The 18,508-nt window shown below is 43.0% G+C and overlaps 1 protein-coding gene across 4 annotated transcripts in view; it reads left to right on the plus strand.

Moving 5' to 3' along the window:
* Positions 1-18,508, plus strand: part of jvl (javelin-like) — a 75,936-nt gene extending 57,428 nt beyond the window's left edge. For 3 of the 4 annotated variants that reach the window (XM_001358185.5, XM_033376476.1, XM_015183154.2), the window contains 5 exons: positions 10,757-11,292; positions 11,360-11,624; positions 11,690-12,123; positions 12,191-13,967; positions 17,122-18,508. In XM_001358185.5, the coding sequence (XP_001358222.4) occupies positions 10,757-11,292; positions 11,360-11,624; positions 11,690-12,123; positions 12,191-13,967; positions 17,122-17,655 (3,546 nt within the window). In that variant the 3' untranslated portion in view covers positions 17,656-18,508. Of the gene's footprint in view, positions 1-10,756; positions 11,293-11,359; positions 11,625-11,689; positions 12,124-12,190; positions 13,968-16,136; positions 16,179-17,121 lie in introns of those variants that run through there. The other variant, XM_033376477.1, reaches the window with a different exon arrangement.

An 18,508-nucleotide genomic window follows, 5' to 3' on the forward strand; every position in this document is an offset into this window, starting at 1 on the left:
AGGGAATGTCTGTCGGGCTTATGTTGCCCTAGGGACCGAAGAAAATGCGCTAGGTGCGGCCCAAAGTTTTTGAAATTAAATGACTTTCCGTGCCAAAAGGAGAGGAGATCCGAGATAAGGTCTCAATATGGTGTGGAAACATTTCTTTTGCGGTAGAAATAACTTTATTCCTTATATATTTCTCATTAAAATTGTTATTTAATTGGTTTAAAGTGCAGAATGTTGCTATATCATTATTGTTAAATTATAAATAAAATAAATAATGATAAATAAAATAAATAATACCAGAAAATAATTAAATATGAAGTAAATTATAATATAAAATTATAAAAAATTAAATTGTTAACAAAAAATATTAAAAAATAAAATAAATAACAAAAAATAAAACAGAAAATAAAATGAATAAAAATAGAAAATAAAGTAAATATTAATAGAAAATTAAATGAATGTAAATGGAAAAAAACTAAAAATACTACAAAATACTAAAAATACAAAAAAAAATTCTAAAGAGAATAAAAATTCTAAAATTACTACAAAATAATAAGAAAATACTAAAAAAAATTAAAATAAAAAAAGAATAAAAACTTCTACAAAATAATATAAAAAATAATAAAATTATAATAGAAACAAAAAATTATATAAATGAGAAAAAATAAATAAAAGATAGTAAAATAATGAAAATAATAATAAGAAATAATGAAAAATATTAATAAGAAATAATGCAAAATAATAGTAAGAAATAATGAATAAAGAGAAGATCTTAAAAGATCGTTCCTCTACAAAAACTCAAGCCCCATTAAATGAAATCTGAAAGTCATCTGAAGTTCTGGACTTCGCATACCACACATTACCATTCCTAATGTAAGCAATTGATGCAATTAAGTTGCTATTTATTAAAATTAGTTTATTTAAAAAAGAAAAAAGTATATAAAATCTAATCTGACTGGTGCCTAGAGTTCTACTCGTAGTAACTGGACCTTCGACTCTCAACTAGTAGCAAATTGTGTTCCAGCTGGTGAAATGCTTTCATACCACATTGTGTGTGGCCTGAATGAGTAATCATCCGGCAAAATCTTATCAAATGTCAGCCGTGAAATGCACACAGTTATACATGGGAAGTATTCGTATCAACGAAAGCCCAGTTAAAAGAAAACATTTAGGCAGGCGGGCAGGCAGGCAGGCAGCAATCATTCCACTTTCCATGGCTATCAGCAAAAACAACGCCCGCGATAAGCCCCCATAGAAAGCCAAATGGCCATTCTGCAATGCGCTTTTAAATTGCGTCGCCATTTTTGGGCTATCGCCAATCGACTATCTATCGACTAAACGAATGCAAAGCGGGCTATGACACAGGTGGGCGCAGCAGCAATGGTAGGGGGACGGGACGGGTCGGGACGGGTTTTGGCCCGGTCGAGTTGAGGTGCTGACAAACTGCACATAATAAATATAATGTGTGTGTTTCGTATAAAATAAATCAGAGCTCCGAAAGTGAAACGTTTACCGGATGTTGGGGAGATTGACAAACTGAATGAATGACGGCAACAGTCGCGAAACCATCGATTGCTGGGGTGTCTCTCGGTCTCTCTCCCTCTCCCTCTCTGTCTTTCGCTCTGCATGTCTCTCTGGTTGGATGCATTGACAGATTGTTGTATGTAATCGCACAATCGTGCAGTCATTGGCACATTAAAAGCAACAGATAGAGAGAGGGAGTGGGAGAGGGAGTGGGAGTGGGAGAGGCAAACGAACTATAGATAAAGCAAGGCAGAGGGTAGTCCCTCTATCTCTTTTAGATACTGCTCTTTCCGCCCTGTTCCGATCTGTGTGTCTGTTTCTGTTTTTGTGGCGCCTTTTGTAAAAGTGCATTGAATAGCAAAATTAATTGCAAGTCTAGTAATGCGGAAAAGGGCGTGGCTCCCCCCCGCCCCCCAGCAATCGGTCAGCGAAATAAACAAAAGCGTTTCCATCCGATATCCGATATCCGATTGTAAACATGTGGCACTGCCAGCAGAATTGAAATCAAAAAGACCACTGCTGTCCATTAAAAAAGAAATCGAACCAAAAATCACAACTATGGTTTTTACAGCAGTCGAGTTAGTAGATACACTACCCAAGTGATTGGTTCTATTTGAAATATCTATTATTAGAAATACTGCCTGAATCACAAAGAATATCCTGGTTATCCGGGGTACCTTTTATACATAAATACAGCTACAGGTAAAAGCCCAGTCTGGAAATTTTAATACTGAAACTTAAATTTAAAAATTAATGAATTCCAACAAATTTGCACAAACATTTTTCTTAAATATATTCAGAATAGCTAAAATAAAATGAATAATAACAGAAAATAGTAGAAAATAATAAGAATATAAATAATACAAAAATTATAAAAAATAAAATGTTTAAAAATTACAAAAAATGAAATAAAATCTAAAAAAAAAAAAAATTAGAAAAAATTCAATAAAATCTAAAAAAAAAATATTAGAAAAAATTCAATAAAATCTAAAAAAAAAGTTATAAAAAATAAAATCATTAATACGAAATAGTAACAGAAAATAATAGAAAGAAAAATAATACAAAAATAAATAAATTTCACATTTAAAAGAAATATTTGCATATATAAATGAAATATTTGCGTATTTAAATTAAATATATTTCCCACAAATGTAGTATATTTATTTCGTTATTTTTAAATTTATTTATGTGTATGTGTGTGCATCCCTTCACCATGCAATTTTTCTCCGAGTGTACATCATTCAGTGGGGCTACAAGACTTCCATGGAAAAGTGTCATACCCCCTGCTTGGGAGGGCCGATCGTGCAAAATGTGTACAAATTGGTCAACTTCCGGTTGGCAATCGAGAAGCGGTCAACACCGGGTATCGCGTGACCAGCCCCGGCCCGGCCTGGCCTGGCCAAATTATAGTGCCATGCTAATTAAGAGAACGAGCGGGCAAGAGTGTGAAGATTGTGTGAAAGTTCCGGACACCAAAACAATGAAATATTGACAAAACTTAAAAGCGACAACAGGCAAAGTGCAACAGCCAGCCATTGTCTCTCTCTCTCTCAGTGGCTGTGCCGCTGGGGCACCCCCCTTGGCCAATTTCACATGTATTCGACTTGAGCGCCGGAAAAATCGATTAGAAATCGCTGGCAAATGACAGCACAGGAGGTGTGCCCGTTGGCTCTACAACCGACAGCGGGACGACAGAGTCAGAGACTCAGCGTCAGCGTCACTGTCAGGCGTCGGTGATAGCGATAGTGTTTTATATCCCCGGCAGGAGTCCAGTCCCCCCAAGGATATGCCACATGGACAGCATTGTCTGGCATGGCATGGCATGGCATGGGCCGGTGCCCGCGGGACTTGCCCGTTTATGAACGTTTATCATTATCATCATGATGATCATTATTATTGGCAGTAACGGCAGGCGAAAGTTTAACCGAAACTGAAAACAGAGGGGTGCGCAAGCGAATTGGGGTTTGTGCCAAAAGTGTAATTAAAATTTAAAACAGTTAATTAATTTAATGCAAAATGCCCGACCAAACGATCCACAAAAACCACACAGGTACAGTGGTACATAATTTTGTAACCAATTTATGTCGATGAAAGTAAAAGTCTTCCGGAAATTTCCATAAATTTCAGCTTTTTGGAAATCTTAAGGAATGATGCGAATTCCATTTCTTATATGTATCACAGATGGTTTGTTTTATGCGGGATTTCCCCCACTTATCCCACTGTGCTGCTGATAGTGGTCTTTAGATGTGTTAGCCAAGTTGTTATTAAGTTTTGGGCCAGTTTTGTGACTACGACTTGCGCATAATTTATGTCTTTAATTAAATTTTGCGTACATTTTTTTTGTTTTTATTCGTTTTTTTCCTTGTTACATCATAGTCTTAGTTTAGTTAGATCACTGCAATGCTGAATGGGTATTATAAATAATTTTGCTTCATTTCTGTACTAGTTTTGTGGGGTATCCAATGACAGTTTTGGTGGGCAGTGGCTGTCGTTTATAAAGTTTCGTAATTGACTGAGAGGTAAAGTAAGAAAAATAGATTAAATATAACAATTTTAAATAGATTTACATGTTACATCATGAATTAGTTGGTATAAATGGTGGCCATTTATAAAAGGCCAATAGCTTGTATGTTTTCCAATAGGTCTATAAGACGGAGTACAGGAATACAGGGTATAAGTTACATTGATAAAGCCGGCTGATAGATTCTGTAGTTAATAGAAATTAAGAAAAATGTAGCAGAGTGTCGCGGCACGTGTGCCTCTACTTCAAAAGGCTGGCTAGAATTTTGAATGATCCGCTGTAGGAAGATAACATTCTGTAGGAACATAACATTCTGCAGAAATATAACACTCTGTAGGAAGATAACATTCAGTACGAAGATAACATTCTCTAGGAACTAACATTCTGCGGAAATATAACACTCTTTAGGAATATAACATTCTGTGGAAATATAACATATTGTAGGCAGATAACATTCTGTGCGAGCATAACATTCTGTAGGAAGAACACATTCTCTAGGCACATAACATTCTGTAGATATATAACATTCTGTAGGGAGAACATTCTGTAGGCAGATAACATTCTTTGCGAGCATAAAATTCTGTCGAAAGATAACATTCTGTAGGACGCTGTAAGCTGCTGCAATGTTATATGCATGCTCGTACTTTTTGTTTTGCTTCTCTTTATTGAGGTCTCTGCTCTCTGTTTGCCAGATAACATATATAATATATATATACATATATAGATATGCAAGCCTGAGTAGAGAAGAAGTAGAGAATATCAAAATACGCCAGAGACTAGCTTGATAAACATCCCGATCGTTTCATTGTTTCGACCTTCAAACCATTACAACATTACAGAGCTATGTATTTGTCCGCAATAAACATTTGCTGGCAAGAATGTAATTTTATAAATTTACCTCAACTAAACAAAGGAAAATCAACAATAAATTCAGACAATTACAAGCAAGCGTATTACAAGCCATAAAAATAATAAATGGCCGAAACAAATAAGGGAAAAAAACAAAACAAAAAGACAAAAAAAAAGCAAAAGGCAAACCACGTGAAGAGGAAATTTGACAGGCGACGATTTACATTGCAACAGCTGTTGCAGTGTTTTGTTGTTTTAGTTGTTGTTGTTGTTGCAACTCCTTTAAAACTTTTTTTTTTTAGTTTTTGGCAGCTTTTGTGAAGCGTCCGTCCAACAAAAGCGAACGAAAAATTGTTAATTTAATTACAACACTTGCGTTCCGTTGACTGCTGCGACGATTACCAAAGCGCCGCCAAGCACCAAAAAACACATTAGACAATTATTGTTGGTTATCCGTCTGTCTGTCTGTCTGTCTGTCTGTCTCTCGGTTGTTGGTTTGGTCTCTTGCCACATATGGAAAATGTGTTGCAAACACAGACCGTTCGGCCAAAATTTTGGTTGCTGTTTTTTCGTTAATGCCACAGAATTATAAAAAAATTATTAAAACTCCCCAAAAAAAAAAAGGGAAAAACATCATTAAGAGGAAAACTAATGACGGCTAAGGGGAAATGGCTTTTGGATGGAGTCTGGGTTGGACTTGAAGTTTTTTGTTTTGTTTTTTTTCTCATGCAGATGCATATCCGTAGCTACATGCAACTGTCTTTTAATAAATCTAACCGGCTGTTAGACCCACTGGCAACTGGCAAACTGGGAACGCACAATGCCCCAAGAGACCCCGGAGACCCTGGCTCGGTGTTGCGTCAGAGGCTGGCGGCCAAACCCAAACCCAAACGCCAACATGTAACTGCATAGGAATTGAATTGGAATCGAAAAAAATACGAGTATAAATTGGCGTAGTCAATGTGCCGAGCGATGACTGTTAAAAATGCTATAAGTCATGCATGTTTTTTTTTTCACTCTATCGTGCGGGGGGGCGTACTGTTGCTGGGGGGGCGGGAGGGTCTTGTAATTAATAAGCGCTCCCAATCCGCCAGAGTCTCGCCTCGCCAGTCAGGGTACAGACAGACACATAATTATATATCCCCCTAAATACATACTTATTCCAGCAGTTATGCAAACGCATTACTAATTGGAATGGATAGACACAGTTCCAGGGAGAGGGAGAGGGAGAGGCAAAGGGTGGCACTTAACAAAATTATTGTAATATTTCTTTGCCCAGGTTTGCATGGAAATCTCCAATTAAAAGCCTGCGATCGAACAAACAAACCGCAAAAATAGAAATTTCATTTAAGCGTGCTGCAACGGCATGTGGGTAACATCAAACAGAAATAACCAAATCATTAAAAAAAAGGAAACAAAAAATAAAAACCGTAGTGATAGATACCCTTGCAAATATTGAAGAAGGCTTGACAGTAGAGAGAGAGAAAGAGAGAGAGAGGCATGGCCAGCTCTAGGCTGGGATCGATGCCATCCCGTTCCGTCCTCCAGGCCAGGACGACATTAGACAAGGTGGGCCGCCACCGCAAAGCGCTCTCTTTTCTGCTCAGTACAACAGCAAACTTCGTTTCAAAGCGCTCTCAGAACCGAAAGAGAGCAAGCGCACCACCTTCATCATGATCCCGTTCTGCTCTCCAGGCCTTACGCACAAGCCGCTCTTTCTTTCTCTCTCTCGGGAGGGAGTTCATACATATTACAGTTCTTTTCCACGCGAGTCCTATTTTATTTGATTAGTTATGTATTTATTTATTTATAAAATTATAGCTTAATTGTTCCCGAGCGAACGTTTCTATTGCAGTTGTGTAAATATGCACTGCATACAGAATACCCTCTGTTAGGGCATGCAGAAACAGAGAGTAAAGCGCTTTAGAATTACAAGCATACTGATGTACGTATGTACATACACATGTATATGTATGTATATTGTATGTGTGGGAGCGAGTGAAGCGCAGTGAAACCCGTGTTAGCTAGAGCATAGCAAATAGCAATCGCACCGGCACGTTACGTATAAACAAGCGAAAGAAAGAAATAAATGAAAGAGAGAAAGAGGTGGAGAGAGTGACAAAGAGATGGTGCCAAAAATCGATCAAACAACATGCGGCCCCAGGTCGAGTGCAAAAGGCCACTCAAGAAATTTGGTGAAAGAATAGAAAAACAAAGCAAAGGCAACACCAATGCACAGTGCGAAGTACAGTTAAATGAGCTGGGAAGTGGTTTTGCGTTTGGTTTTTGCTTTTGCTTTTGCTTGTGTCATTGTTTTCACAAGTGGGTGCCCCGTCCCATTGATTGTGGTTCCACTCGTTTGATTAATAATCAAAGTGCGACTTTCTAGTAATGGCAAAAGTTCTGTTACGCGCTGGCTCTGTTTATGGCGAAATATGTAGCTGATCGCTGGCACTTCGGGGAACCTGCTAGTTTGGCTACAACTATAAATAGTACTCCTACCCCATGGTTTAGCTGACTCACAAAGGCAAGCCCAAAAACCTTGCTGGCTAGTGTGGCTGCCTGACGACTCGAGTGGTGGGCAGCCTAATTGAGCGGGTCTGTCGCCCAAGCCTCGAGTCTTGAGTCTCGAGTCCCAAGTGGTGCTGCGACTGTGCCTCTCTGCGTCTGTGATGGCGCACAATGATGATGATCAACCCAATTGCTGGCAAGTAATAAAACTTGAGGATGCAGCCACGCAGACGAAGAGAGAGAGAGAGACGCCCACGAGTACAGCAATGTTGCAGATGATAATGATGTTCAAATGTTGATTGGGGCGATGATCAAACAGTGGTTTGGGGCTCACGAAATCTAAATCTAAATAATTATATTTAAAGACAATCTCTAGTTGGAAATCATATATTTTGAACCACTGTGCAAGCAGGGCGCGCAGCTTGAGAGAGAAGATACGACTACGACTCCGACTCCGACTCCGAAAACAGTGACAGACGCCTCTTTCGAGTGACAAGGAAACACTTGTGTCTCTACAGTGTCTTGTAATTTGCATATAACTGAAATACATAGTAGGTTTTTATAGTAATATATCATATATAGTACGCGTAGTAGGAGGAAAGGAAACATTTGCTCACCCCCACCCCTCTCGAATGGAGTGTTTGAGGCCCGTGGGCCAAAAGGCCAAATCCCCAAGTTAATTGAGCAATGAGAGTCTGAAATCATAAAGCCAATGGAAACGCTCGAATGAATGACAGACGTCTCTCTCTCTTTCCATCTCTCTCTCTCTCTTGCTAGTCGGAGTGAGTGACAGGCGGGGTACAGGTACGGGGGCCTGGGGATTGTTTGGTTTCAATTTCGTGGTTGACAATGGATTTTGCTATATAATTACACGATCTTCAATGTGACTTCTCTGGCACTTCCCATGCTTTGGCTTTTGGCTTTGATGTTCGCCACGCTCCAAAGGCAAGTCGGCCAAAAAGAAATAAAAAAAAAAAAAAAAACTATAAAAAAAATAGAGTTTATACGGTAGAAAAAGTGCATTGAGCATTATGCAAGCCTGCCATGAAATTATGATTTTTTGCTTCCTGGGGTTCCCCCCTCCAACCCACCCCCCTACCCCTGTTAATTAGCTGTTAAATAATGTCTAGGGGGCCCAGCCAATGGCTTGGATGGATACACCATCTGGGATGTGTGAATGTGGGCCAATTTTCATGCTTCATTTGCAATGATTTTGCCATTAGGCGCTGACGCTGACCAACATTTTCATCATCAAGGTGCATGCAACATCGCTTACTACTCTTTCTTGGCGTAGAACAGGCAACTGAGACATCAGACCCAGTTGCCTGGTTTGTGTCGTGACTTTTGCCATGCATTCGTAGATATTTATAGCACTCCAACGGCCAACCAGCCAGCCATCCAGCGGTTGTTTGATCAATAGCCGTAAAGCCGGCTCGACAAAACGGCTGCCAGGCAGAAATATTTATGTTTATTGCATGTGAAAGTATTTTTTCGTATTTTGCCAATCAATTGAGAAACATTCTCGCTCAGTGAAAGCGGAAAAGCGGGAAAACTTCCAACCGGGTTGACAAACAAATCGCCCGACACTCGTAATTTTCAGAGCCAGATCCAGAGCGGAGGAAAACGACTTTTACTTGGCCATCTGCTGTGGCCCCAGGTTCTAGTTTATGAACCTCCTCCTCCTCCTCCTCCTCAGAAAGCACTGAATAGTCATGGGGTCCAAGACATGATTGTCACAAATTGCTGCCTCCAGTGTGGTGTTTTCTCCACGGGTCGCCGTCACCGGGCCAGCTCTCGCCGGTTGCTCTCCAGAGCTCTATCGAGCCGATCAATCATCAATCATTATTTGTGTGTCATTCACTAATCGCTCGCACTGCTCCCGAACCAGAGTCCAGTAGGACCACGATGATGAATTAAATTTACTTAATGCAGCTCAAAGTGTTGTTTTCTTTCGAGTAATTAACAGCCCCATTGGGGGCTCCCCAACGATCTTTAGCTCTAAAGAGGTAAAAGTGCAGCGGACCACCAAAATATCCAAAACCATGATTCATTGCATTTCTTCGAGGCATGCATTGAGGAAAAAGATTGAATAAATTATAGTAATTATCAGTATTACATTTTGTTTATCTTCTGGGATCCCATCCCTATGAAATATTCAGATTATCTTCTATGCATTTTGTAAAACATTGAATGAACAAATCAAGGCTTTTTGTACCATCTTATTTTTACAATAATTAATTATAAATGGCTTAATTTGATCAAAATATTGTATTGTTTTCAAATGCTGTTGGGAAATGTTTGCCATCCGTGGAGGTCAGTCGTACAGATAACATGATAAACCTTTGGAATAATTAAGGTTGATGAGAAAATACATTAGCATAGTTTTTTTTTTTTTAAATGAAAAAGCTTTGAATTTGATTTGAATTTGTTGAATGACAGTGGTATGGAGATGTGCAGAATATTTGTTAGCAATTATTTGTCACTATAAATAATAGTGATAAATATACTAATCAAAACTAGAGCTCTGCCGGTTTGAAGCTTTCGAATCATTATGAAACATTATCTTAGAAACAAACGAGTTCGTGTAACGAGTGAGAGTTTTGAGCAAATGAGAAAATTGAGTGTCTAGGTAGCGGAATACCGAGGGCCAGAATAGTTTTTGATTCGAATCATTCCCTTCAGTCACACTCGGAAGGCTCCCAATTGAAGTAACCGAAAGCCGAGTAACCAGTGTCGAGTAACGAGTGCCGCCGAGTAGATTCGGTGGTAGAAAGGGAATGCCCGAACGAGAATAAGAGAATGTCGAGTGCCTAAGTAGTGGCATACCGAGTTTCGCCGCGTAGATTCGGCTGTAGATGCGAATCATTCGCTTCAGTCGCACTCGCAACGGTCCGAATCGAAGTAACTGAGTGCCGAGTAATGAGTGCTGAGTTCCACCGAGTAGATTTGGTGGTAGATTCGATAGGGAATGCCTTTCAGTCACACTCGGAACGCTCCGAATGAGAATAAGAGAATACCGAGTGCATAAGTAGTGGAACACCGAGTGCCGACGAGTAGATTTGGTTGTAGATTTTAATCGTTCCCTTCACTCACACTCGGAACGCACCGAATCGAAGTTACTGAGTAACGAGTGTCGAGTAACGAGTTCCGAGTGCCGCCGAGTAGTCTCGGATGTCTGTTTATGCTGGGCTCAAGTCCGAACCTCACTTAATGGCTACATTTACTGTGTATTTCTAGATATATGTGGGTTTTTCTCTTCTGATTTTCGAACTTAAGAATATATATACAACTTATATATAAAATACTGAGTAGGCTTCTTAAACTGATATATTTCTTCCGTTCCTTCGTTCTTTGTTCATGCAGAATGACGTCTTCGAACTACCCGCAACGCATGGCATCGGCACCGGCCACCACCCCCACAGTCAGAGCAACGGCGAGGGGAACGGCAGCAGCCACGTAAACGGGAAGCGCACCACTGAGCTGGCCATGGAGTGCCTGCCGCTGAGCAGTGCCGGCCATCATCCGCACCTGATGTCGAGCGGTCCGCCGGTGGGCGGCGGAGGGGCAGTGGCCGCCTCGCCCACGGCCACAGTGGTGGTGGGGGCCACGTATCCGCATCATCTGCACCACCACCACCATCATCTGAGCCACCACAGTCCGCACTACAGCAACAGCTACGGGAGCCATCATATCCACGGCGAGCAGACCAAGTCGCTGCAGGAGCTGCAGCACGAGGTCGGTGCCCTGCTGGAGTTCCGGGATCTGGTGATCGAAACGTTTCCCGATCTCAAGCATAAAATGGCCTCCATGTCGGTCAGGCCCTCGACACCCACCTCCTCAGTGGGCGCCATGGGCGGCAGTCATTCCGTGGGTGGTGGCAGCTCCTCGTTAGCCACAAGGTGAGTCCATGCCCTCCAAATTCTACGGCTTGGCCCTTTTCTAATCCTTTACCGATTCCTTTTGCAGACGGGAATGGGAGCCGGGCATACGGATGACGAGGAAACTCTCGCACAAGGAACCGTCCACGTCGTCAGCGGCTGTAGCTCCGTCCAGAGCGGAGCCATCGTCCTCGTCGCTGACGCGCAGCCGCAGCAATTCGCATAGCGGCAAGAAAGAGCCAAAGAGCGGAGAGAACAACAACGGGAGCGTTGTGCAGGACTCCGGCTTCTCAACGGAGACCAGTTCCTCCAAGGAGGGACACAGCGCCTCCTCCACCAACGGTGCTATGACGGTGAGTGGCCTTGCTTAAAGTACAGCCCCGACTTCCTTGCTAATCTCTGATCTATGCACTTACAGGTGGCCATAGCCGGGAATCGCCTGAGCGGTTCAGAGTCCGACGATGAGCTGTTCAATCTGCTGGATGTCATCCATCGCCGATCGAATCGTGTGCTCGAAAAGGTGGAGCTGCTACAGAGCAAGAGCTGTGCCGACGAGGCGGGGGCCAGCGGCCTGACGCAGAAGCAGTTCCTCGAGCAGGTGGAGCGACTGAACCGCGAGGACTTCAAGCAGCTGCGCAAGGAGCGCGATCAGCTGCTCGACAAGCTGGCCGAAATGGAGGCCGAGACGCTGACGGCCCGCATCAAGGCGGCCAAGATGAGCGACCGCATGGAGGAGATGATCAGCGTGAAGAAGGATATCGAGGAGCAGCTGAAGCTGGCCCTGGCCCAGAAGCTGGAGCTGAGTCTGCGCGTCCAACAGTTGCAGCTGCAACAAAGCAAAAGCTCTTCCAGGTAAGCAGGCGCCAGCACTGGATGGATCCATCTCTAATCCGATATTTTATGTTCATTTTCTGTGCAGCACCAGCCAATCGGATTACTCCAGTCAACGCAACTTTCTATCCTCAGCCACGACGGTGCTCTCGAATGGCAGTCGGCCGAGCAACAGCGGCAGCAGCAACAACTTTATCAACAGCAACAACACATTCCAGCCGGTCATCGTCGATCAGCCAGCAGCGCAGGAAGCAGCATTCCATCAAAGCCCAGGCAGTGATACAACAACAGCAACAACAACAACAAGGAGGCCACCACCATTGGGCCGACTGGATGGCATTGTGAGCACGCCGGGTGCGCGCAATACCAAATGCCGGCTGACGGACACCAAGCGCATCTCGGCCATTCTGCTGGAGACGAACGTGCTGGAGCTGCAGCGCCACCTGCTCACCCTGTCCGTGCAGAACCAGGTGCTGTCGCAGAAGCTGGACTCGTCCAGCAAGTCCAAGACGCTGCTGGCCAAGCGGCTGGACAAGAGCGGCGAGGAGTTCGAGCACTTGCGCTTTCAGCTGGAGGAGAAGAGCATCGAGCTGGAGGGCACCAAGGCCCAGCTGCGGCTCGTGGAGTCCCGCCTGCAGGCCAACAACAGCACCACCAATTCGTATCTGAACTCGTCGCAGCATGACTACGAGACGAATCGCTCGTCTGCCTCCACCACCCTGATGCTGAGTCGCCGCGGGGTGCCCGAGTGCTCGGTGGACTCCTCCTCGACGGCCATGCCCGCACCGCCAGTCACACAGATCAGCACGCCCAGCATGAAGGCCATGGTGCCGCTGGCCATGGACGAGCTGCAGCACAGCAGCAGCACCGAGTCGGCCCACGAGCATGAGGGGACCCCAGGCCAGGGGCAGCGGCAGGCGCAGGCCATGCACGTTACGCCCAACAACAACAGCACGCTGAGAAAGAGCATCATCAATTCAGGGAGCCCCAGTCCGCTGGGCAGCAGCACACCCAGCAACATTGCGGCCCGGGTGATGAGCACAAGCGTCGGTGGGGTCAGTCCCTTTGAGCAGACGCCGCCGGCGCGACAGAACGCCTTCCGGAAGTTCGGAAGTGCCAGCAAGCCGAGCAAGATACCGCTGCCGGGTAGCAAGGCGGCGGCCTATTTTGCCGGCAAGCCGCCCACGGGCAGACCCTCGACGGGGGGACGATCGCCACCATCGGCGCATAACTCCAGCAGCACTTCGTACGGCAGCAAGTCCTCACTGAGCCGCAGCACAGGTAACCTGCAGAGCCTGCGGCGCGCCGACTCGGCCTCCAATCACTCGCTGAGCACCAACACCAGCCGGAGCTCCACATCGTCGTCGATACCGCTGGCCACCACACCCTACTCATCCGGCTCGACGGGCAATCGCAGCCAGTCTCAGACGGCTGCCGCAGCCACAGCCACAACTCCGTCCCCGCGTGTGCTCCAGAACTCGCCGCTGCCGAAGCTGAAGCGCGACACGATCAGCTCTCGGGTGCGGCACCTGGACTCGCTGTCGCGTTCCCAGCAGTCGCCGGAGATGCCCAAGGGCGGCAGCAACGGCTCCGCCTCCATTGCAGCCCAGCTGAGCACGACGCTTCGCAAGGATCTCCAGCTGCAGATCGGCGGCTCAGCGGGGGCTCCCTACCACCATAGACGTGGCGGGGCCTCGGCCATGTCGGGCAGCGAGCGTGCTCCGCTGGGTGTGTCGAGGCGGTATAGCAGCGCCTCTGTGGGGGCCGCTGGAAGGTTGGGGAGGGAGCAGAACGAAACTCTGACTTCCACCACGCCCACGTCCAGCTATGGGGGCGGCGGAGGCGGCGACAGTGATAGTGGCAAGGTACGCACTCTCAAATCAACATTATTGGGTTGGTTCAAGTGAAATTACGTCTAATAATGCATACAACTTACTTACAATCGATACACCATACATTTACTATGAATATATCTATATACTATATACTATATATATATATATATATACATATATCTATTGATTACCGATTAATATGCCTTCGATAACGATTCAACAACAACAACAACTACAACAACAACAACAAAGAACCACAAGAATCATCGCCTTCGTTACAGTTACAGTTAAATATATATCGAAAAACGACATCCAACTACTGTATACGTTATATAAATACATAGTTACATGCATATCTCTTATTTATTTATACATACACACACACACATACACAATTAACCCTTTACATACACTACATATACACATACACACATATATCTAAGTGATCGTCTCGCGCATGTCCCGCCCCCATCGGTTATCAAATTGTTCTTCGTCTTAGTCTAAGCCTAAACCCCATTCCAACACAACAGATGGATATTTTCAACAACAACAGAATCAAAAGATTTCAGCCTATTTTTTGTAGGGAATTCATTCAAAAAATGCTCCAAAATACAATTGTTCTTCGTCTCAGCCTAAGCCTAAACCCTATTCCAACACAAAAGATGGAAATTTTCAACAACAACAACAGAATCAAAAGCTTAACCCTATTTATTGTAGGGAATTCATTCAACAAATGCTCCAAAATACAATTGTTCTTCGTCTTCGTTCAAGCCCAAACCCCATTCCCACACACAAAAGATGGATATATTCAACAACAACAGATTAACCCTACTTATTGTAGGGAAATCATTTAACAAATGCTCCAAAATACAATTGTTCTTCGTCTTAGCCGAAGCCTAAACCCTATTCCAACACAAAAGATGGAAATTTTCAACAACAACAATAGAATCAAAAGCTTAACCCTATTTATTGTAGGGAATTCATTCTACAAATGCTCCAAAATACAATTGTTCTTCGTATTCGTCTTCGTCTTCGCCCAAGCCCAAACCCCATTCCAACACACAAAAGCTGGATATTTTCAACAACAACAGAAACAACAGATAGGGAATTCATTCAACAATACAATACAAATACAATATTTTCAGAATATTACGATATATTTGTGCAGTTCTACGAGGATTCGTTCTCTGAAACCCCAACAGCAGTGGGGATGACTCTGTCGTTAAATATTTGTTCGTTTCCAAAGTCTGTTAGAATGAATATCCGTTGAAGCCGCCGCCTGGGGGGTCGTTGGACTCCGCCACGCGGCTGGTGAAAGGTGCCGCCGCCTAGCAAGCTCTCACTGCCTATCGATGCCTTAGGTGCTCAGTAGATGCATTAATTAATCAAACAATTTCACATGCAACAGCAGCAGCCACAGCCACAGCCGAAGCACTAGCAATATTTCCTCCATTTAGTTTTTGTACATAAAAGAAAAAGAAAACAGAAAAGCCAATGCATGTACACACATTATGCAAATCACGTTAATTGTTGTTCGGTTAATTTTTCCCTCAAGTATGGCTATGGCATGCCTCCAGCTCATTGTTCGGTTCGAAGGCCTCCAGCCTTAACTGTGTGTGTGCGTGTGTGTGTGTGTTTATTATAATTATTAGTTATTTTTGTTTGTAATTTGTAATTTATTTTAAGCTTAAACTTATACACACTCCTTATTTGGGCTTAATTTATTGATCTATGAAGCAATATGCAACACATACCTATATGTAGAAATATATAAAAACAAATTATTCTATATATATCTTTTTGTGTGAAAATCAAAAGGAATTAATACTTGCCCTAAGTTACAGTTAAATATGCTTGCCAGTATAATCATATCATAGAAATGTGTCTCCCAAAAAGGGGGGCAGGATCATCCGCTCATCTGCCACACACACACACACACTCAAACACCATCAAGTGCTTCATGAGACCAACACCTGAAAATAATTTGTATCTAATGCTGTAATTTCTTTTTTTACTTTTACCTTTTTTTTCTTTCTGCGCCTATCTACCTTGTATGTCTACTCCAAACCAAAAAAAAAACAAAACAAAAAATGTTTGCTATAACTCACATATACTCGTCTTTTGTATGCCCAAAAATCTGAACGTACCAAAAATATCCCCGCAAAAAAAATAAAAACAAATCCCAAAAACCACCAACAGCCCAACATGTAACTAAAAACCATTTGTGAAAACCGAAAAAAAAAAAACAAAACTTTTCCTAACATAAAAAAAAACTTAGAGAAATTAAGCCGTCGAACCTAAGCGGAGTTTTGGTATGGATTAGCAGATGATATATGGACTTATGGTGGTGTTTTGTTTGTTTGATTGATTGACTAATGTGTGTTGGTGGCTCAACTGATGTGCTAACAAACAAAATAGAAAAAAGTCTGGAGTTTTTGGTAACGGACAGCCCGCCAAGGAGAAGCGCCCACGCCCAAGACATCCTCAGCCTCAGGCTCGGGGCCCCAGCTCAGACCTCAGTCCAGAGCCACTCTGTTGTATATCGTTTGTCTGCTTTTGAAGTAGACACATTTTGCCGCAATTCGTTATACGCGTAAGTCTCTCTTTTGTTGTAAATCACCTAGTAGGTTAAGCTCCACCACCAACTCCACCATTTCTCCACTCCACACAGCTTTCTGGCATTGCTTTTGATTTCGTTTAGTTTGTAGCTTAGTTTGTTGTAGATCTAGACTACCAGACTCTCTAGAGAACCTCACCCTTTTCCCTACAAAGCAAGCAAAATGGGCTGCACACACAAATTTCCGATTCAAGTAAGCGCCTCTCTAAAGGATCGACGAACAACTTCTATATTGTACATACAAATATTGGTTTGATGATTGATCAGATCTGATTGATACTCTGTGCTAACTTTACAACTTTTTTGCCCTTGGTTGAGGATTCTAACTGCTTTAACGCCCAAGTTCTTGAAAAACTATACCCCGCTCTATGCTAACCCAAAAAGAAAACAACAACCAGTTTTGTGTTCCTCTAACGATTTTAATAACTATTTTTTGTGAATGACATTTTCTTGTTCCTGTTTCCTGTTTCTGTTTTTTCCTGCGCTTGCATTCTGTTTTGAACCAAAGATTTGATATTCTATTCTGTTTTTTCTTTGCTCTTTACCCAAACCTCAATTGATGATCAGAACTTGGCCGAGCCTCTTGACAAGCCAAATTTCCGTTTCAATAACCGCAATTGGCAATGGCAGCTATGGGAAACGAGCAACCAGAACCACAATACCACTACCAACGGCAATGAAATGGTTCTGGATCATCAGCAGAGATACGATATTCACGATGTGTCCGAGGAGACGGCCTACGATTCGTATTACACCCAATACACAACGCCCGACTCGATGGACTGTGGCAGTACCAATCTGCTGGTGACCTTCGACTATGGCTACAGTGATTCGATTGAGGCCAGAGCTGAGGAGCCCCTGGGCGTGGCTGGAGCTAAGGAGGATCGGGGCGAAGGCGCCACCGACCCTGATGGCATCTGGTTTGGTCCCCCACCAAACGATGCCAGGCCCTTCGAGGTACATCATGTGCAGCACAAGATGCTCGATGAGAGCCTGCAGTCCCTGGTTTCCTACGATGTAGATGATTTTGAGGAGGAGCAATCGGAGACAGAGACAGACCCAGATGAGGAGGTCTTCTATGATAGCATTGAGTGCACTTGAACGATTGGCAGGCCAGGCAGTACTAGCTATAACCCCTTATAACCCATTGGAACTATCATATCTAAACTAGTCTATGTTCGCAATAATATGTTTTACCCTGAAACCCACCCAAACCCCCCCACATGTACGGAGAAGGCAGATGATCCTATGTGTATGTAGATGTATGTATGTAACGATCCGATGATGGCAGATTGCGAAATGTGAATTGTGACTGAATTCGATGTAGTGTTTGATTTCCCCCGTTAACCCCCCCTCATTCAGGGCCTTAGTCTATACGCATGATGGTTTCTTCGACTATTTATTATTACGCAACTGAAGTATATATGTTATAGCCCTACTTATGTATCTACGAGTACTATCTGTATGTATTATTTATATCGTATCAAGTGGAATGTGTGTGCATCTTTGTAAGAGTCTTAAGTTAATTAAAATTACCTAGCACTACTGCTTATTTACTCAAACTACTTTTAAATGACTTGTACTAGGCTCGTGCCGGCTAAGTAGTTTAGTTGTTAATCAAATTTAGTTAACGCATTGCATCTAATGTATGTATGTACAGTTTGATATATATATATATATATATATGCCCTACCCGTGTACGAACTCTACTTAAGTCAGAAGCAAATGTAATAGGATCTATCTATGTATCTATCATGTTATCACGAAACTGCGTTTACTACATTTATAAAACCAACAGACAGACAGAGGACAAAACCAACAATTATATGGTTTGATTCATATTAAAGCTACTAATAATATATTCAAAAGGCAGCAAATGTAGAGACATGCATATATCCATTTAAACAGCAATTGTAATTGATGAACACGTATATGAAAAAGAAATAAACAAACA

The sequence above is a fragment of the Drosophila pseudoobscura genome, chromosome 2 (assembly GCF_009870125.1).
Source record: "Drosophila pseudoobscura strain MV-25-SWS-2005 chromosome 2, UCI_Dpse_MV25, whole genome shotgun sequence".
Taxonomy (NCBI): Eukaryota; Metazoa; Arthropoda; class Insecta; order Diptera; family Drosophilidae; genus Drosophila; species Drosophila pseudoobscura.